At 46.6% G+C, this 21,393-nt stretch overlaps 1 protein-coding gene across 1 annotated transcript in view; it reads left to right on the top strand.

The window, feature by feature from the left end:
* NTRK3 (neurotrophic receptor tyrosine kinase 3) overlaps positions 1–21,393 on the top strand; it is a 397,129-nt gene that overhangs the window by 207,772 nt on the left and 167,964 nt on the right. The window contains 1 exon segment of the mRNA XM_045448711.1: positions 20,916–21,104. Coding sequence (XP_045304667.1) covers positions 20,916–21,104 — 189 coding nt within the window.

Below are 21,393 nucleotides of genomic sequence, written 5' to 3' on the forward strand. Positions count from 1 at the left end.
TTGTAACTCTCTTAATAATAGCTAATATTTATTAAGCCCCTACCGTGTGCCAGGCACTGCGCTAAAGCATCTTCCAGACATTTCTTAATTTAAATATTGCAACAGTCTTAGAATCTGGAAAGGTAGGTGCTACTGTTTTCCCCATTATTCAAACGGAGACACTGAGGCACGGGAGAGGAAAAATAGCTTGCTCCACTGAGACCCAGAGAGCCTAGATTTGAATTTAGAGGGGCTCTCACCACAGTCCTTGTCCTTAACCAAGATGCCTAACGGCCTTAGTGTATGTTGAGAGTCAGACCCCTAGTTGGTTTGTGCTTGTCAAACTCAGGGTGAATTTCAGGCACCTGTGGTTACTGGTTTTAAGGACTGTTCCTGAAAAGCACCCTTTACGAGGATCTTGTGTATCAGTCCCAGGAAGCTGCTCAAGCCCCCCCACACCGCCCCCCCCCCCCCCCCCCCCCCCCCACAGCTCAGTGCTTCCACTGTTGACTGGATCTGAGGTCTCCTGCTCATCTACGTCGTGGAACATCCACGTACTACCTGTGGGCCAGGCCATTTGAATCCATGGGATCCTAGCCCTCAAGACCACCCTACATGTAAATTAGCTTCCATCACTCTCTGTCCGCCTTATGCTGCTGCATCGCTCTTTATGGCTCTCGTTACCATTTGACATGTGTTTATTGGTTTACTTATCTACATACCGTCTGTTGACTCCCCCTGGAATGTTCACTCCACAAGACTAGGGCTTTGTGCTGTACACAGTTGTATTTCTCGTCCCTGGAACAGTACCGGGCACATAGAAGACTCTTAATAAATGTCAGATGTGGTGAATGGGCTTATTACTGAGTTTTACTGATGAGGAAAGCAGAGCTCAGAGAACAAAGTCATGCAGCTAATGAGGCCCCCACAGTTGTCACCTGATACCCTTGAGCCCCAAAGTAGCTTTAATTTCCAGCTCCTTATCGGTCAGATGCCTGGAGTATGACAGGCCAGTGCTTCTGCTGCTGTGACACCTTGGCTGTCTTGTGTGCTGGCAACTTTTGGCACACACGTCCCCCTCCCTGCAGCCCCCCCCACCCTAGCCCCATTCCTCAAAGGCTTTTCACTTTCCCATCTCAGTCTTCATTGATTTATTAGCATAAGCCATTTTTAGCTCACTATTATAATGTATTAATTCCTCGTGATTACAATCAGCATTAATCACGCTTAACCTTACAGTATCCTACAGTGCCTGGCTGGAGGGGGGACTTCTGCCAGCAGGAGTCCGGATGCCCCTTCAAAAGACGCCCGTGGGCATTAACATGCTGAGTTGCAGCAGTGTGGTGTGCCTGCCCAAAGACTAGGGAAGGGGCTTTTAAGTCCCACAGATGTGCGTTCACATTGACATTTCCACTTTCTAGGTGTGTGTGCCCGCCCCCCTGAACCACGGTCCCGATTTTCACCGTGTCACTGGGGGATACAGCATAGCACCCGTACTTATTCCTCCCTCGGCCACATGATGTGGGGTGAGGGATCCCCGCGTCAAGTGCCGTGTACTTCCTGTCCTGTTCTTTCAGATGAACACCTGGAAATACTTACTGTGTCACTTCCTCTGCACCTTCCCCTTTATGTATGGAAGCTAGGGAACTATGTGCATCCATCCGGCAGTCTGTAACACTGCCCTTTAACATTTATTGAGTCCCGGCTAAATTCGTGATGAGCTGAAAAATCAGGTGAAAGTTCATGGAAGCCAAAAAGAGTTATTAGCCAGTCTGTCAGTGGAGGCCCTCTTTTCTACCTCCCAACAAGGCTCGTGTCTTATTTGCACCATTAAGTACTCTTTCTTTGATCAGACACGAGAAGCATTGGTTAACTGTAGTTCCCTAGCATGGAACGGGAGACTTTCAGACATGCAAACACTGCCGTTAGTTGGTCGTATTAAAATAAGAGGCTCTTGGGGCACCCAGGTGGCTCAGTCAGTTGCGCATTTGACTCCTGATTTTCTCTCAGGTCGTGATCTCTCATTGCATAGGTTCAAGCCCTGTGTCAGGCTCCATGCTGGCAGCACAGAGCCTGCCTGGGATTCTCTCTTTCTCTCTCTCTGCCCCTCCCCTGCTTGCTCACACACACATATGCATGCTCTCTCTCTCTCTCTCTCTCTCTCTCTCAAAATAAAAAGCTGTCGTATCAATAATTGGCACAGGGCTTAAAAGTGTGAACAACAAAGTTTTTGAGGTAACTCCCTGCCGCTTATTTTTGTTTTTACTTTATTAGTATTATTATTAACATTTACAGAGCACTATGCCACGTGGTTGACATAAATACTTGCTCTAACCCTAACAACAGCCTGATGAGGCAGTGACTGGTGAGCCCAACTTTATTGATGAGGAAACAAATTCTTAGGGAGGTAAAGTGACCTGACTGATTTCATAGTAGTTAACAGAGAGCGGGAATATGCTTGTGACGTGGACGTTCTCGTCATCATCGTGAGCGCCGTCGTCTTTTCTCAGTCAAGAGGAATAACGAGATAGTGTCAGAAACAGCTCCCCCCCACCCACCCTTTTTAAAGCCTTATTCTTGGCTTGCAGAGAGTGAGGCTCAGTAGAAAGGAGCAATAGCAGTGACAGAGAACCCTTGATCTTCAGATGGGCTGCAAGACTTTAGAGGAGGAAGTGACGAGGCGGGCAGGATGGGGAGGAAGGAGAGGGAGAGGCTAGTACAAGTAAGCGTTCGAGGTGGCGATGCAGTTGAGCTGGCTCCCAGTTCTCAGGTGCAGAATTTGACGGTCAGGGCTAGGGCACAGGGATAGGGATAGAAATGTACATTGTGCACTTTGGGGAGTAACCTAAAAAGTCTTTTTACTCAACTGATGGTAGGAATGGCGGTTGGTAGATCATTAAGTAACGATGGGCTTTGAGCATCAAGATTACATTGTATGGGGCACCTGGGTGGCTCAGTCGGTTAAGTGGCTGACTTCGGCTTTGGTCATGATCTCGCGGTCTATGAGTTCAAGTCCCACGTCGGGCTCTGTGCTGACAGCCCAGAGCCTGGAGCCTGCTTTGGATTCTGTGTCTCCCTCTCTCTCTGCCACTCCCCCATTCATGTGCTGTGTCTCTTGCTCTCAAAAATAAACATAGAAAAAATTTTTAAAAAGATTAAATTGTACATGTTTGTAAATCAGGGCATACCTAAATAAGATTAGCGAGTGAATTTGAAGGAAACGCTGCCGACAGACCCAAGGTAAATGTCAAATATGCTCTCTTACTCTTCATATGGCTTCTTGAAGTTTTCTTAAAATGATAGATGGTGGCAGGTGTATGCGTACTGACCTTGGCAGGAGATGATCTTGGATTTGAATTGCAGCTTCACCATCTATAGCTGGAGGAGTATGGACAGGTTAATAAAAATAGTTCTGAGTCTCTGTTTCTTTGTCCTTAAGATGGAGACATCATTGCAAGGTTGTAAGGGTTAAGTGACGCAATACCTATAAGTTGGGACAGTTCTTCGCCATAGTAGATACTCATCCAACAGTAGTTTGATTAACAAGAGACTACGGGAAAGCATAGTCCAGGGCATGGGATATAGAGGATTCTCCATAAATAACATCTGGTTCGTGTGTGTGCGTGTGTGTGTGCATACATAACATACATAATATCTATGGGTCGCTCAGTCCACCTAGCAGAAACTTGAAGAAGACACGTGCCATATCTGAAATTGAAAACATTCCACATATAGACCCTCTGTGAACCCAGGTCAAGATGGGAATGATACCTGGGCTTATTAGAAGTAACCATTTTAAAAGTAAATGCCACTTGCTAGCTTCAGGATTCCACTGTGGTGACTTGGAAGAGCATCTTGTTTGGGACTCGTGAGTTCCCGCTCTGAAAGGTGTTTTCCGGGCATGGGCTGCGACAACACATACCTTCAAATTCATGCCAACAGTAAGGAAGGACAGTGAACAAAGACCCTGCTATTAACGCTTCTTTTAGTTCTCCTTGGAAGTTCTCTTGTTTACATTGATAATGTTTAACTGCAGTTGAGAAAAGAATTCTGCATTAAATTGACATCACGGAGACTTCCTGCCTTCAACAAAGATAACACATTAAACTCTCCCAGTAGATAGGCTTCCGAATCGTTGAGTATAAAGTACATCACGTTTGGGTCTGTGAGCATGAGGAGAACAATACCACGTGTGTGCCTAACAAAAGTTCTTTACTTTCTTAACAGTTCCTTAGAATCTTCTTCACCAGTCCCAGAGATGCTTCATCATTAATTCTGAACCATTTTTGATTAGCAGAGGCTTCTGACACGTCCAGTTTCTCTGCCCCAACTTCTCCTCCAGTTGGTTAATGACCTTAAAATACCCACATCTGTACTACTGTGCCTTTAAAGGGCCTGCTATTTAAAGGCACCTTGGGAGGAATCCCCTGATTCACACATTTGCATACTAGGCCAATGTTCTGAGTGTGTTTGGGAAGTCAGCAGTTCCAGATAATATTGACAACCACCTCTTGGCCAGGATTGACATTATCCAGCCAAGGCTTCCTATATACTGATCTTTAACGTCCATCATTTTGCCTTGCCTAACTGCCGAGGTTAGCGACAGGATCGGCTGATTAACACTGGTGTGCGCCAACCCCACAAACACACGCATATTCTGAAACGGACGCTTGAAAAGAGGATGAATTTAAAATTCCATTATGAAACACTGTGGGGTTTTTAATAGAATGCTAACAAACAATATTGTTAGGCAATTAAAAAATAATAAAGCAACCTGCTTAAATAGCTGTAACCTCACAGGCTTGTAATTACACTGGCTGCCCTGGGAACGGACACTCAAGAGAACGAGGGGAAGTAAGCTGTTAACCGAGAGGATTTAAAATAGTCTAGGCTTACTACTGAGGGAGCGTGAGCATAACATCCTTGCATGTACTCACTTAGCAGGAGTCAGACTTGGCTTTTTTCTCTTCAGTCCCATCAGCATATCCACTGCATCCTTAGCTCCAGGGCTATTTCTGTGTATCTTCTGTCAAGCGCAAGAAAAAAAAAAAAAAAAAAAAAACAAAAACCAACCAAACAAAAGCAATTTCTGCCTACCTTGCCAGGTCTGAAAAAAAAAAAAATCCTCTGATCCCTCTGTTGCCCTTGGTGCTGTTGGCATTTCATTTCCTCATCGTGCCACAGCGTAGCACGAGGTTACGGTTGACCTTATGGGAGACCGTGAAGCCCCAAAGAAATAACGTGACCGCTTCCTGATCGCACGCAGTTGTATTCACAGCAATGCCGGGGGTAAGAACCTGGATTGGAATTCAGGACCCTAGTGGCACCCATCTGTTGTTCTTACCTTCCATGACAAATCTGCTTCCCTGTTAGGACGGTTTGACTTTTTACAAGATCTTGATTTCCATTTTAATAATCCTAAGCCTTCCCTCGACTCTGCAAAGGAATTAAATTTAAATACGTAGCTTACATTTTATCTTGACATTTTCTTTAGAAGGCAGGAAAGAAAAAGGAAAACGGGGGCCAGATATTTAGTCTTCCCATCACGAGAGCAAGAGCCTCGCTTTCGCTGGAGCCCTTTGTTCGGATTCTCTCGGGAGAAGTGTAGGGCCAGAGGCTGCTTTGCAGGCCTCCAGGCTCTCTAGTTACCCCTGGAGACACCAGGAAAACTCTGCATCCAGTATTCCAAATCTCTGTGGGAAAGGTACTAGTGTCAGCATTAAGTGATATGGCTTAAAGATAGTCTTGTCAGTCTAATTGATCTTGAGTCATTGCCTTTCCTGTCAGAGCTGTCTGTCTCCTTACCCATAATCCTCATCACTTTGATAGCCTGTCAGGAATATGGGACTTGGCCCAGCCTTGCCTTCATCCAATAACATTATGAAATTGATACTGACACTTCCATTGGCACTAATTTCTCTAAGAGATTGGAGCCAGAGGACAAGTGGTTTAGCTTCATGGCAGTTAAGCTTTCCAAGTAGATCAAGATGGCCTGAGATTGATTGACCTGTACCCTGAGGAAAGGGGGTTGGGGGAGAAGGGAGGAGAGGGAGAAGAGGGAAGGGAAAATCATTGGCTGCATCATCATCATCAAGTGGTATTTATTGACCGCCCAAGAAGGACACTGTCTTATATGGATATTTAGAAGATACATGCCAGCCCCTCCAAAGATTGCTTCATGGGGAATTTAGAAAATTATGGAAGCATGTTGGCTACACTGCCTACTTCTGGTATTGCCCCTTTGTGTCTAGAGTCCAAAACAGCAATTGATTCTACTCATGACTCTCTTTTTTCCACCCTCCACTTCCATACCCAGGAGGCCCAAGTTATTTTCTATTAGGGTGCCTGTCATTTTTCATCCAAAGCAATCCTGGGGCAACAGGTATAAAGAAGTACTCTAGGAAAGTGATGTTTGGTCACCCTCCTTTTAATAATTTCAAAAGAAGCATATGTAAACTGAACGAAGAGATACTTGGACAAGTTTTACTTCCTTACCTGAATCTCCTTTAGGTTAATGGATTCATGAGGAAGCCAGGTTTTGAAGAGGGGGTTCCATGAAAATGAGAAGTTCTTATGAATTGGTAGGTTTAATAATGTTACCTGCTCTGGAAATCAGTATGAGAATAATACCTTAAAAGCGATTGCAGGAAGTCACAAAGTTGGAGAAGAATACGCATTTTTAGATTAGGTGGTTAAGTCTTAGGATTTTTTTCCTTTGTGCCAGTCTGGCTCATATGTCCATCTTTAGAAAAATAAACAACTCCCTCACTACTACTAGAATCTCCCTTATCTCCATCCACCTTACTACCTCTTTGTGGGGTATTTGGTTTGGGGGTTTAATATCCTCAGTGTATTATACTTAAGTATATTATATATATAACCCATGGAGTAATTTCGTGAGATCGAGAAGGGGTGAAACTGTAAAGAAATGCAGACCGTTAAGTCTTCTTACACACCTGTCGGATGAGCAATAAACTGGTGTTACTGTGTGTGTGAGTTCACGTGTATTCTTGCTTAGGAGTGCGAATGTGTGAGCACGCGTGGCATTTGCAGCACGTTTGTGACGGTCTGTTGGGGAGTGTGCCTGTGACATCATTGCCTTGCTGCCTGTGACTCAAGGGGCTTCTTAGAGACTTGCTAAGTGCTGGCCTGGCCAGGGGAGCCTCTGCCCCAGGATGGGGGCAGGTGTGCAAACAGGAACGGGTACTACAGTATATAAAGCGTGCCGTACAAGGGAAGAGATCGCAGAGCTGATACGATATTATTTGGATTGATTCTGGTATTGTATTTTTGCTTTCACGTGCTGGAAATCAGTCGACCCTCCGCCCCCTTCTCCGTTCCTGCTGTAGCACTGTTCGAATGAAATGCTTGTGTCACCTTTACAGCTTGTCTGTGAAAGGGGTGAGTGAGCCAAGGGATTAATAGGGGTTGCCGAGGCTCTTGCCCAACCGCTGCCCAGGTGTGTGGGGAGCAGAGGCAATGGCCAAGGTTCAAGGTACCTTAGAGGTGACAGCCACCAGGTAAGCAGAGATAACGTGTGTGTTTGCTGGGATGAAAGGCGACGGACCTCCAGGCTAGAGTGTTTGCTGGGTGGGGGTCCTTCTGAGGCTGACTTCCTCTCTGTCTCCTGCCCTGGCTCAGTGTCTCTCCCTTGTGCTGTCATACTGCTCTGGGCACACCTGTAACGTAATCCTCGCCACATCCTCTCTTGGTTTATCGCGTGTCCCACCTGTAGACCTGCGGGCCTCTTCACGACCGGGGATGTGTCTTCTCTCCCTCCCTAGTCTCTAGCTCACAGCCCAGCACGCGAGACAGTATTTGATGAGCGTGTGGGTGAGAAGGCCGATTTGAAAGGTGTGGCATGAACCAGGAACTAAAATATGAGGGTCACTTTTTGAGGGTTTTGGAGTGGGCTTAGTGCTGCAGTTCCTGGGAAGTTGCCCTCGGAAGGTTAAATGCCTGTAGAGTGCATTCCTCGTTCACCCCAGCTAGTTTTCTCACCATCCCTTATGCCTGCCACTGCCTGGAGCTAAGGTGGGAGACCTGTGTTGGGGGTTGAATTGTGTCCTGCGGAAAGATACGCTGATGTCTTGACACCTGATACTTGTGCAGTGACCTTATTTGGAAATAGCCTTTGCAGGTGTGATCATGATGTACATTTATTTTTTTAATTTTTTATTTTTTTGGGGGAACAAAATGGCAGAATTTATTGGTGTTTACTGTACACACCTTCCAAAATACAAGGCTAGGTATACACAGGCAGGCATTGCAGCACTGTTTAAGAAGCAAAAATATTCTGAATATTCATCAAGGGGAAAGTGGGTAAATTACATTTATAGGTCATGATGTACATTTAGATGTGATACTGGAGTAGAGTGGCCCTTAATCCAAGTTGACTAATGGCCTCAATAAAAATGGAAGAGACAGACACACACACACATACACACGCACACGCACACACACACACACACACACGCACACATCAAGGCCACGTGACCAGGGAGAGTGACGCATCCATACACCAAGGAAAGCTCAGGGGCTGCTGACCCCCAACAGAAGCTCAGAACAGGCAAGGAAGCATTCTGCTTGGAATCTCAGAGGGAGCATGGCCATGCTGACACTTGGATCTCGGACTTCTCACCTCCAGAACTGTCAGAGATTACATTTCCATTGTTTCAAGCCACTGAGCTTGTGGTATTTTGGTACAGCAGTGAAAGGAACCTAATATGCTTTGGGAGGCAGTGCCTACCGATATCTGGGACAGCTCTCAGACAATGCATTATTTGAAGTTAGAGAGAGAGAGAGAGAGAGAGAGAGAGGAAGGAGCAGAGAGAGAGGGAGGGAGAGAATCCCAAGCAGGTATGTATTTATTTTGAGAGAGAGGGAGACTGTGGAAGGAGCAGAGAGAGAGGGAGGGAGAGAGAATCCCAAGCAGGCTCTGCACTGTTAGCACAGAGCCCGATGTGAGTTCAGACTCACGAGCAGTGAGATCTTGACCTGAGCCTAAATCACGAGTCGGAAGCTCAACCAACTGAGCCACCCAAGCACCATCGCAATGTATGTTTTCTTTTTTTTTTTCTTTAAAAAAAATTTTTTTTAATGTTTGTTTATTTTTGAGACAGAGAGAGACAGAGCATGAATGGGGGAGGGTCAGAGAGAGGGAGACACAGAATCTGAAACGGGCTCCAGGCTCTGAGCTGTCAGCACAGAGCCTGATGCAGGGCTCGAACTCACGGACTGCGAGATCGTGACCTGAGCCGAAGTCGGCCGCTTAACCGACTGAGCCACCCAGGCGCCCCCGCAATGTATGTTTTCTAATTGCCTGCTGTATTAAAGGCATTTTACTAGGGTCTCAGAAGAATTCAAAGATCTACAGGATAGGATTCTTGACCATTAGGGTTTTATGATCTAGAGACTTCAGGAGCTAAGGAGCTTGAATTTGGGATGAATGAGGAGATCAGTGTTGACCCCAGGACAGTCTGACCAGACAAGTTCAAATGTAGGGGTCAAATATAGATAGAATTTTCTCATAGTTTTTCAAGGACATGGTGTTTCTTGTGAACATTATAACACAAGCTAATGGCATAATTAATTTCCAAAGGGAAATGTCATAGGCCCACTCTGTGACTTATCTATGTTGATACCCTTGCCATGGATGCCAGGTAGAGGGTTGCTGTTGTCGGGCTCTGAGACCTGGACATACAGTACTTTTGGAGACAACACTTGCTTTGACAGAGAGCTGGGCCTGGGTGATGTTCAACCAAGGTGGGCAGGGGCCAACCCCCGGTCGAGTGAGCAGTGGGTGAGAGACCACAGAAAGGCCAGGAAACCCACTCACAACATCGCATCACCTCTACAAGGACAGGGCCTATTGTGAGACAGTGCAGGGTGTGGGACCCTCAGCAGATGATGTTGAGGGCCTGCTGAACTCTGTGGATACCACCAGAGAACCCTGGTTTCTCACCGTGAGACTGCAGAGAAAACTGGGCATGTCTTGACGGGCCCTGTTGTCCCTTCCAAGGACGATCACAAGAATCTGCCTTCTGTGGGACAGTTTTTGCTGGACGTTGATGGGGCTGACTTTGGGCCTTGCACTTCCTTTCCTGAGGCACACTTTCCCTTTGTCTGGGCTTATCATGTGTGGTAGCCCTGTGGTTTAGAAGTCACTCCTTGTCACTTTGAAATCATAGGTAAGGGATTCAGAGCCAAACTCCTGAAATCCCCAAACAACTTCCACAGAGATCCATTTGGTGGGGAGTCCTCACAGCTCCCAGAAATGCCATTTTGGGTCTTACTCCCAGATGGAGAACCACCCTTTACTTTTCTAGAGGAAGTAAGTTTGACGTGAACTCAAAAGAGCACTGGACTAGGAGTCAGAAGAGCTGGAGTCCGAGTTCTCCCCTGACTGTGGTTGGTCAGTTTAACAGCTCTGTGTCTCCATTTCTTCATCTGTGAAATAGGGGGTGTTGAGTATCTCAGGGAGTTGCTGTGGTGATTAAGTGAGTTCATGGAGAGGAAATCGCCTTGTGAGTGATAATGAGTCCTACAGAAATGAGGGGCTTCCATTGATATTAGATTATGGGTTTTAATGCACAAAATCACGGGACCCTCCTGTCTTTTTTTTGTTGTTGAGGTACAATCGACACATAACACTGTATTAATTTCTGGTGTGGAGCGTAATGATCGGATATTTGTATACACTGTGAAATGATCACCACAGTAAGCCTAGTTAACATCTGTCATGGGTCCCCCATTCTAAAAGGTTCTGTGATCTCATTCCTCTCCCTATTTGAGGCATCTAGGAGGCCTTGTATCTTCCCAGTGAACATTTTCTAATAAGGAGAGAAATATCTTTTTAGTCTGTCATAAGGTAATGGGCTCTCTGTCAAGCCCAGGGGGAGCTGGGTACGAACACAGGATTCCCAAGGCTTGGGGTTGAGTTTACAAGCTCAGAATGGCCTGGAAGAATCGTTAGACTTCCATCCATAAATTTGACCTCATTTCAGTGTCTGAGATTTAGGGGTCTTGTTGTTCTGAAGTGTTTTCATTGTGGACCTCACCAATTTGAGGCCATGTCAATTACGCACCGTGAGGATATAGGGGAGTGATGAACAGTTTGGGCTCTGGAGTCTTACTGGTCCATTTAGAATCACGATGCTGTCATTCACTAGCTGTGTGTCTTGGGCAGACCCCTTGACTGCTCGGGCTCTGCTTGCAGGACCCACCTTACGCAGCCACCGTGAGCACTGAATGGGATCATATGACACGAAGCCCAGGACAGTGCCTGGTGGTCAGTCAGTGCTCATCAAGCATTAGCTATTCTGGAGAAAGAAGCCTGGTGTTCCGCAGGTGACAAGATGCTGTGGCATTTCTCCACATGTACTCAGAAGCATTATGAGGAGGGTTTCCTTCAGGCATACCCTGGGTGAGCTGTTGCCTGCAAAGGAGTGTGTGAGGCCCGTGCAGCTGTTGAGAGGCCCTCCGGGAAGCCCCCCATCAGCCAGCACCTGCAGGGCCTCTGTCTCTCCTGACCTTTCATCCACAGGGCAAGCCTTGGGGTCTTAGGTACTGCATTTCCCACTTGTGAACGAGGTAAACTCAGAGGCATATGGGCTTTAGCTCATACAAATTTGGCCCGTCACTCTCTTGGTCATGGTGTTGAACCAAGATGTTGCAGATTACGCAAAATAGTTCCCTTAGTGGAAAAAGTGATGTGAGTGTGGGAAGGGTGTGGAGACATCAGTGATCCCACATGCCAGCACCTGGTACAACATGCTCACAACGTACGATGTCTCCTTCCATTCGCCAAAAGTCCCCACGAGGCTGGGGGAAGAGCTCCGCATAATTCTTTGGGGGGAGGTGAGTGCCCCTATTTTGGGGTACACTGGCTAGTCCAAGTACAGTGGCTAAAGATGAATTGAGGAATGCTGAGACTTGAGCTGTAAGCTTTTTGTGGGGCCTTGGACCGAAGCACCAGCATTTTGTATTCCAGTTGTCTTACATATGCAACTGGGAGGTAATTATTCACTTCCTGTTTATGCCTGGAATGTTCTGAAATGCTGTCCGTATAGTCTTTGGAGAAAGCTGATGATGTTTGCCTTCCCTCTAGGATGCATATTTCCTTGTTCTCGGGTCCCTTGCTGCCTGCCATTCTTCTGCCTGGATCTCCTACACAGGAGTTGTTCCTTCTAACCACAACGTGGTGCACAGGTTCCGGGTCTAAAATCCTCTGGAAATGTCATAAGCTCCACTCCTAAATGAAGCCAGATTTCTTACAGATGGCTTCTCGATGGAATAAAGATTGGGAATGGGAGGGAGATTGTGCTTGATCCATTATCACTTGTCCCAGTGTCAAAAAAACAATCCTAGAGGGTCAGGCAGCATGGTGCCACAAAATGAGCCCAAACTGTGAAGTCAGATAGATGTGGGTTTGTCTACCATTTATTAACTCTGTGACCTTGGACAAGGTCAAGCTCCTTGAGCTTCAGGTTCCTCAGTGGCATCCCTGGGATGACAGGATCTACCCCCAGGGTTGTGATGATTAACTGAGGTGAGGGAAGCCACTGTTCTTAGTTTCAGTCCTGCCTTCTCTTTCCTTAAATGTGTGCCCTTGGGCTGTTTGATCAGAGGCATCATTTTCAATCACCGATGAGAACCCCCAAGCTAGGGAAGCTAGGAGGCATGAACAGTACCTTTGGTTCCTATAAGAGGCTGGGAGGGAATTCAAGCCAGAGAATGGAGCTTATCTTTTGGGAAATGATTCAGGAAGGGGCACCAAGAAGTGAGGAGGGCATGGCTTCTTGGGCAGCCTAGAGGGCCTGTGAGCCCCTGAGGTCACGGGGGCTACGTCTGTCTGGAAGCTGGAGGAGACAGAGAGGGGAGGGAACATAGGAGCTGGCCCAGGAACAGACATTTGGTGACTTGTCTCCAGGTATGCTCTTGGGCACAGCCCGTGTTCACTTGGCCTCTGTCCCACATCTGCCAATAAAAATTAAAGAAATTGATTTTCTTTTGTTTGCCTCTGAGGACTAGGCTCTTTTTTATGAGACAGTAAATGGAATCCCTCTCTGAGCGTGGCTGGGTTTTTAATTGTGTTTGTTGTGCTCTCACTTTATTCCATTTTATGAGTTCCTGCTCCCAGATTTGTTGATGTGAAGCTCTCACTCACCAGGGACACATCAATATTTGATTTTTATCAGTAGGAAAAGGTTGAGGTTTTTAAAAAATCATTTTCTTAATTCAAAGGTTGGCTTGTTTTCTTCATTCTGACACACTGAAAACATGAGACCAATTCAGGGTTGTTTTCTTTTACTTCCCAAGTCAGATATGTGGTGGGGGAGTCTCTTCCAACAGTGGAGGTCATGGTCTGGCTCCATGTGGAACCAGATTAGATTAGATTAGATTAGAGCTCAATTTTGGGACAGAGAGCTGGGAGGAGACATTTTAAAAGGAATTACATCATGGAGGATGAAAGGAGCATCCTTTGCATGGGATACTTTTGTAAAGATTTGTTGAAGATGTTGTGAAGGAAAACATTCAAGTAACATTGTTAAATGTGGGGATGGTTTCATTTCTGTATTAGTCAGCATGAACTAGGTTATGCTGTGGTAACAAACAGCACCCCTGTCAATCTCAATGGTTTTGTGCGACAAAGCCGTATTTCTTACTTACGCCACACATGCGCCTGGTGTTGGCTGGAGCCTTCTGTTCTGTGTCTGCCTCACCCAGGGGCAGGAGTGGCCCGAGGCTCTGCCTCATGCTTCCACACTTGCCAAGGCAGGAAAAAGAGAAGGTGGCAGGTCACACACTGGATCGTAAAGCCTCCATGGGGAAGTGATGCATGTCACTTCTGCTCACTTTTCATTAGCCAAAGAAAGCGATGGGGCAGCACCTAACTTGAAGGGGTACAGAAAACTGCCCTCCTGCCAGCACCTAGAAATACTTGGCGAACAGCACTCATAACAATCACTGTTGTAAGAGGGTTTTCTGAATTGGTGAGATTGCCTCCACCTTGGAAGTAAGTACAAAGATAAATGAAGGAATGTGGAAATGGATCCTGGGCCTAGGATTTTATAGTTGAGCCATAAATTTGGCCTTGACTGCCCAGAGTTATTTTATATGAGTTTGTACTGCCTTGAAGATATTTGGTGATCTATTTTTCGATTCCTTGGTTCAGATGTCCCAGCTTCTTTATATGGCCTCATGTATTTATACCAAGGTCTGCTTGCAAAAAATATTTCATGTCAGCAATACTATTGAGAACATGGGTAGTTGGGTGGGAAGAGGAAGAACTTTGGAGATGAACAAGCATAGATTCAGATACAGGCTCCATCACTTCCTACACAGGCAATTTTTGGAAAGTGAATTATTAAGCTTACTTGGGGATCCGTGTTCTAGTTGGTCAGATGGGAGTAACAGTATATTTTGAGGGTCAGATGAAAAGAGAATAATTGTCACAATTACATCCTTGGGACTCTGAGTCATTCCTTTGGAAATTGGAGGAGAACCACTTCTGCATATTGGCTGAGCAAATGCCATTGTGTTGAATTGGTGGCTGGATTTTCTTGGGGACGATCTTCTGAGAATTGTTAATGCTTTGAAAGTTAGGGAGTTGGTGGAACAGAAAGATTTTAGTGACAAAGGCAGGACATTGGTGAAGTGATTCCAAAGAAGTCTTCCCCCTGATGAAAGGGGAAGTGAGTGTTTATGTGTTAACACATTACCAGGGACACTGTTGCTTTTCCCTGGCTCATTTTGTGCAATGTCCCCCCATATCCTTTATCACTAAGGACCCTGACTCCTCAGAGCTTCTGCAGGATGCCTTTTCCCTGCAGACCTCATGGCAACTTGGCACCCCCCAGTTCCTCTGCGATGGGGCCTCCACTCACCTGGGTCAGAGTTCACTCTACCACAGTGAAATTCCGTCTCATGTTTTCATCAGAGACCTTTGCTTTCTGGGGGAACCCAACCCCACATTGGAATCCGCCACTTAATGAAAATCTGAGCTACTCCATTTTGGCCCCCTTATTTTTTCCCATTGAAGGAGCGGAAAGTGAAAGAGAAGGACTGTAAGGACAGCTCGGACCGTCCTGCTGGGCTGGGCACGACACCTGCCTGGGCCATCGAGCTTTCTCTAATTATCCAGTGGTTCTCTTATGGCATGGTTGGAAGCACAAAACCCACTATAGCTCTAAAAGAAAAAGAAAGGAGGCACTAGTTTGGGGAAAAAATTATGTGATGGGAATGTCTGAGCAGACCTGTGTTCCCTCCTGGCTCTCTCTCAAAAGCTGGAACTTAACAGCCTGCAAGCCTGTCTCTCTTCCTTTTCGTTAGTGCGGCATAACAAAATAATTGTGTACTGCATTAGGATTAGTGCAGCAGAGAGGCCTGTCACAGGTACTAGACAGGTGTGTGTGTGTGTGTGTGTGTGTGTGTGTGTGTGTGTGTGTGTGTTGGGAGACTTTGGAAGACAGCAAGCTTGACTCCTCCTCCTGACCTGCCGTAGTCTTTGGTGGCTTCAGGAAAACAGGGGGCTCCCTGGACAGATGAGATTCCCCCCCATTACTCGCTCTCCTTTATGTCTGCATACATTGTTCTCTGTGGTTATTAAGGGGAGAAGAAATGCTTTTTCCGCCCAGGGGCCCCAGGTCTGTGGGTTTTCCCCTGAGGCCAGTGATGTGAGAAGTGGCCAGAGCTGGTGAGAGAAATCAGTTCCTAGAATGAATGCAGGTGCCCCGTCAGTGGATCTCAACCTGGGGCAGTTCTGTCATCCTGCGGGGTGTCGGGAAATATATTGTGTGTTGGGTGGGGAGACTGGCTTTCTTAACATTTATTTTTTTAAACACTTTTTTTTAATGTTTTCATTTATTTTTGAGAGAGACAGTGTGTGAACAGAGAAGGGACAGAGAGAGAGAGAGAGAGAGAGAGAGAAAGAGAGAAAGAGAAAGAGAGAAAGAGAAACAGAATCTGAAAGAGGCTCCAGGCTCTGAACTGTCAGCATAGAGCCCACTGCGGGGCTTGAACTCGGGAACTGCGAGATCATGACCTGAGCCAAAGTTGGGTGCTCAACCGACAGCCACCCAGGTGCCCCTAATTTTCCATTAGAGCAGTTTTAGGTTCATAGCAAGATTGGGTGGGAGGTACAGAGAGTTCCTGTGTCCCTCCCCTCCCCTTCCCCACCATGCATAGCCTTCCTCACTCCCAGTGCCCGGGTACATTTGTTACCACTGATGAATCTGATACTGGCTTTTAATGCCCAGGTCCACAGAGGCCACATGTCCGGCCGTATCCAGGGCAGCCCTGTCCCCAAGAAAGGACTTGCCTCACTCAGCACTGGCTGTAGCCGTGCTGGGCACTGTGCTGGACGCTGGTGCAGGTGGGCAGGAGCAAGCTACAGGGGTGTCCTCTTGTGTTCTTTGAAGTGATGGGTCTCTGCACTCTTTATTGGCTTTTATTTTAAGGACTGTGGTTTATGGAGGAGCAGAGGTGAGTAAGAGGGCCTCAGGGACCGGACAGCGGTCTGACGGCACAGTGCTCTTTTTGATGTGGATGTAGCAGAATACAAACGTTCAGCAGCTCTGGGACCCGAAGCTCGTGATGAATTACCCGTAATCTATCTTCGTGAGTCTAATGAGGTGATTCACTCTTGTCCCCATTCTCAAGGATCAAGAGGAACCTCTTTAAAAAGGGTCTCAGGGACCTGCAATTGAAGGCAAATGGTCACGAGGAGGATAATGTACCAGAATTGACCAAGTGTCCCTTTGAACAAACCATTTCGCCCACAGTCTGCGCTTTCGGGGAGGCAGCGCCACGTAATGGTCATGCACACAGGCTCTGGGCAGACTGGTGGTTTGCATCCCAGCATCACCTTGGGCAGGGCACGGCTCTATGCCTCAGTGCTTCCATCTGTAAAATGGGGAAAATGGTGGTACTGACTTCACAGAAGCATTATAAAGTTAAAGGAGTTGCATTTACAGAGCCTGATGCGTAGAATGCACACAATAATAAAAATTATTATGACAATTACGGTATCTCTAATTTACTCAACCCGCTGTAATTGAATGTTTTCTTCCTGTCACTCCTCTGTGGGAACTGCTGTCATTAAGGCCACCTTCGTGTTGTCATGTACAGTGGCCTATATTCGTTCTTCACCCTACTTGGCCTTAGTATGTGATGCTCTTGAACTTGTAGGAATTCTCCTCCTTTAACTTCTAAGACAGTGTCCTTTACTGATTCTCTTCTGCTTTTCTGGCCGTTTCTTCTCATGTTCCTTTCCCTGCTCCCCTTCCTCTGCCTGCATTTTAAGTATTAGGGCTTCAACGTTTGCTTTATTCTTAGATTTCTGTGAAGTCTTCCTGGGTGACCCCATCCCTTCCCGTGGCTTAGGAGCCTGTAGCAGGACCCTTCTCCTCCCCATGGCACTTACCTATCCCTTTGAGATCCTAGAATAACGTTGAGAAAGCAGAGACTGTTTTAGATTACAGGCTTTGGAACGTTTTGTTGACCACTCGCTGTCCATTGACTCCGTGAGACACAGATTCAAAGAAACAGTAAAAGGCTCATGTCCCAACGTTCTGTCTTCTCCAGACTCCTCCTGATGTGGTGTCCTGCCTCCGTGTCACTATAACAACCCACATCCCATGATGCTGAGAACAGAAGGGGGTGAGGTGGGGGTGGGGGGGCTTTTGTTATTTGGTCTTTTTGGAACTGTATCTTCTATTCCTTCTTTTCCCATTTGTACCTTTGTCTTGCCAAAGTGTCCCCTCCTGCTGCTTCCCAGGATAGGGGGAGGCGAATGTCTACACACCTGCAAATACCTTTCTTTTGCTTTCTACAATGAGTGAATAAACTTTTAGGGGTAGAGTTTTGGCTGAAAACTTGTCCAGCAAAATTTTGAAGGAATTGCACAGGGAAGCCACAGTGGGTTGTAATGGAGAATTGCATTGTCTTTCTGATTTCTGTTCCTTTCGAAATGGGACCCTTCCCTCCCTCCTACAAGCTCTTAGCGTCTTCTCTCAAGATGCTGGCATTTCATAACTTTGTGCCTTGATGCGTGTGTGTGTGTGTGTGTTTGTGTGTGTGTGTGTGTTTGTGTGTGTGTGTGTGTGTGAGGGGGGTGCGTGTGCTTACACCATATGCACACAGACGTGTATTAATTGTGCTGGAAACTGAGTAGACAGATCATTTGGAGAAATTTTTCCCTAATTTTTTTAATCCTTTCTTTAATCTTTTTATTCTCTCTCCTTCCCTCTCCCTACCCTACCTTTCTTTTAATTAGATATCGAGTCTCTGGATGGAGTCTTTAATTTTATCTTTTCCTTTCTATTTACCTCCTCTTTCTTTTTTGTTTGAGTTTCTGGAAAATTTCCTTGGCTTTCTCTTCCACTGTTCTTTGACTTTCGAATTCTAATGGTCATAATTCTCAGGGACTTTTTCTTAGCCTTAAATTGTTCACGTTTTAAATATCCTCTTGTTTTATGGGTGTGATATCTTCATTGGTCTCTCTGAGGACATTAGTGATTTAGAAAAAAAGTCTTCTGCTCCCTGCATTGCCTCCGTTCCCTGTCGGTCCCTGATTGTCTGTTTGTCTTGCACTCTCTCTTTTATGCTGCAGCTTTGCCTAAGTGTCTGGTGATCCTGGGATATTTTCTCATATTTAGGAATCAAGGATTAGAAAGCACTTACACACACAGATGGGCCTTGTCAACTATTAGCCTTCACTGTGGCATGATCACAAAGTAAGCATGGCTTCATTGGGAGACCGTCACATGTAAACAGCTAGGTGTTTTTTGTTTTGTTTTGTTTTTTGTTTGTTTTGAGGCATTTGGTTTCTGCAGAGAAGCATCCCCTGAATCTCCTACAGAAGAGACTAGGAGTAGGGTAGATGGCAGGCACGGTCATTCTTGGTTTCTGTCTTCTAGGAGCAAGAAGAAGGGGGCCAGTCCTTCCCCGGAGCCCTTCCAGTTAATTTTCTCCAGGAAGAAACCACTAGACTGGGAGCAAGGTGATGGCCTGGGTACCTCGTTCCAGCCCTGAGCCTTACCCCAGCCTTCTGGGCGACCCGTCCCTTCAAGTACTAGGCCACCCCGCAGAGCTGACCTTCCGTAAATATTCCCCCTGCAGTCCCTGTAAGGGAGCTTTCCTCATTCTACATTGCCTCTTCCAAAGCACTGAAATATCTTATTTCTTCTCATCTCCCCTCTTCTTGCTCTTTGTGTACAAATATTTCTTTAATTTTTCTTTCTTTCTTTCTTTTTTTTTTTTTTAAATGTTCTAGAGGCATTTGGGGCGGGAGGAGTGGTAAAAACCCGTGCTCTGCTTTCACTGATTAATCGGAATCCCGATGAAGTTTTTCAAAGTTTACAAGGTGTTTTCAGGCACTGGCCTCTCTGGTTGCAGGGCAAGTGATTATCGCCACTCATTGCTGCTTTTCCACACGGTCTCCAAACACCATCAGGCATTTTTCATGGATTGGAATAAGCCTGTCTGTGCCGACGGAGTAGAATTCAGGGTCCCCAGCTTGCATTTACTAGTCTCCCTTTTAGTTCTGCCTCATTGGTGCTTCCCCTCTCTACTTGATGGGAAATATTCTCCCCATAAACTTCAGTAGATGTAATGGATTTCTGCCGTGGAAATATTGTTCAAGTCGCAAAACCAAATCACAGCAGGCGCTTTGTCTTGGGACCACGTGCCTTGCAAAGCAGCCATTTCAAACACTAGTTGTATGAAGCCACAGTCACAGCTAATGCACTTTACCCGGGTTCTGTTTGTACGTATGGGAGAACCTCACCACCAGACAGAACCATTGCTCTGCCAAGATGGCGGCAATAATTATCTCTGTAAATAACCGGACTTACTGGGTTTCTTCTTTGGGTTAGAAAATTGTGGAGTCGGGGTTGGTGAAGGCACGAATGATGTTCCTTGAAGCCACTGGGGCAGGGTGGATCCTTCAAGAGTGGGATACTGACCCAGTTTCCTGAAGGCTATCAGTGATGCACACAAATTACTGTCACTTTGAAAGCTGGCTCAGGCTCCCTCTGGGCTCATACTGGGCTTATTTCCCTGTGGACTGAGAGAGGTAGAGGTGATAGAGTCCAGCAAAAGCTACATACGTTCCTGTAGGATTTCAAGGGCCACTCTGGAAAGGCTCTCAGCCTCCAAGGCTATAAGTAGAGGCTCCAGATCCTGGCCGTGCCAGGGACTTACACAGAAGCTCTTTAAATCTTGATGCCCAGGTCTGTCCCCAGACCAACTGAATCAAAATCTGGAGGTGGGACCCAGCATCAATAGTTTTTAAAGCTCCTGGGGCACCCGGGTGGCTCAGTCAGTTAAGTGTCCGACTTCGGCTCAGGTCATGATCTTGCAGTTCATGAGTTCGAACGCTGCATCGGGCTCTGTGCTGACAGCTCAGAGCCTGGAGCTTGCTTCAGATTCTGTCTCCCTCTCTCTCTGCCTCTGCCCTTCTCACAGTCTGTCTCTTTCTCAAAAATAAATAACAAAACATGAAAAAAAATTAAAAAAATAGTTTTTAAAGCTCCTGAAGGGAGGAGGGGCAGGGTGCAAGTTCCTGCTGTGTAAAAAAAATTTTTTCAGCCCGTTGTTCCTACATAAGCCAAGAACTCATGTAAAATTTGCATTATTTTGAACTAATTTGGATTTGGGGGAAGTACAAATAATTCATGTCCTAGTCATTTTGATACACTCTTATTTTGCAGCTGTTTCCATGGTGTGTGATAGGGTGGATGTTTCTCTCAAGAAAGAGAATGCAGAGGTGGTTCTTTGAATGCAGACTCCAGAGCGTTCGGGGAATACTCTTGCAGTGGATTTTACTCTTATGGAAATGTGGTGGCCAAAATCATGAAAGGGTCTGTGGGCAGGGCCAGGCACTGGCCAGACATGACTTCATCAGAGTCCTGTGTCTCTCCTGGTGTGTGCAGGCCCCGTGGCTGTCATCAGCGGCGAGGAGGACTCAGCCAGCCCGCTGCACCACATCAACCATGGCATCACCACACCCTCGTCGTTGGACGCTGGGCCAGACACGGTGGTCATCGGCATGACCCGGATCCCAGTCATTGAGAACCCCCAGTACTTCCGTCAGGGACACAACTGCCACAAGCCAGACACGTGTGAGTACTGGAGTAGAATGTTGTCCCTTCTGGGGAGGGCACGGGAGGGGCCATGGCAACAGACCACCTAGCTGGGGTTCTGGAACCTTCCGAGGTGACCTGCCACCTGCTAACCTCCCACTCTCTAAGAGACCCTCCCTGTTTGTCTCAAAACTTGAAAAAAATAGCCTCATCAAGAGGTCTCCGTTGGGGCAGAGGGGGCTCAGGATGAGAAGTAGCCCAGAGGCAGGAGCCCCAGCCCCACATGGAGAGGTGCTCCCAGTAAGGCAGGGGGCACAGACCAGGCTGG

The sequence above is a fragment of the Leopardus geoffroyi genome, chromosome B3, assembly GCF_018350155.1.
Source record: "Leopardus geoffroyi isolate Oge1 chromosome B3, O.geoffroyi_Oge1_pat1.0, whole genome shotgun sequence".
Classification (NCBI taxonomy): domain Eukaryota; kingdom Metazoa; phylum Chordata; class Mammalia; order Carnivora; family Felidae; genus Leopardus; species Leopardus geoffroyi.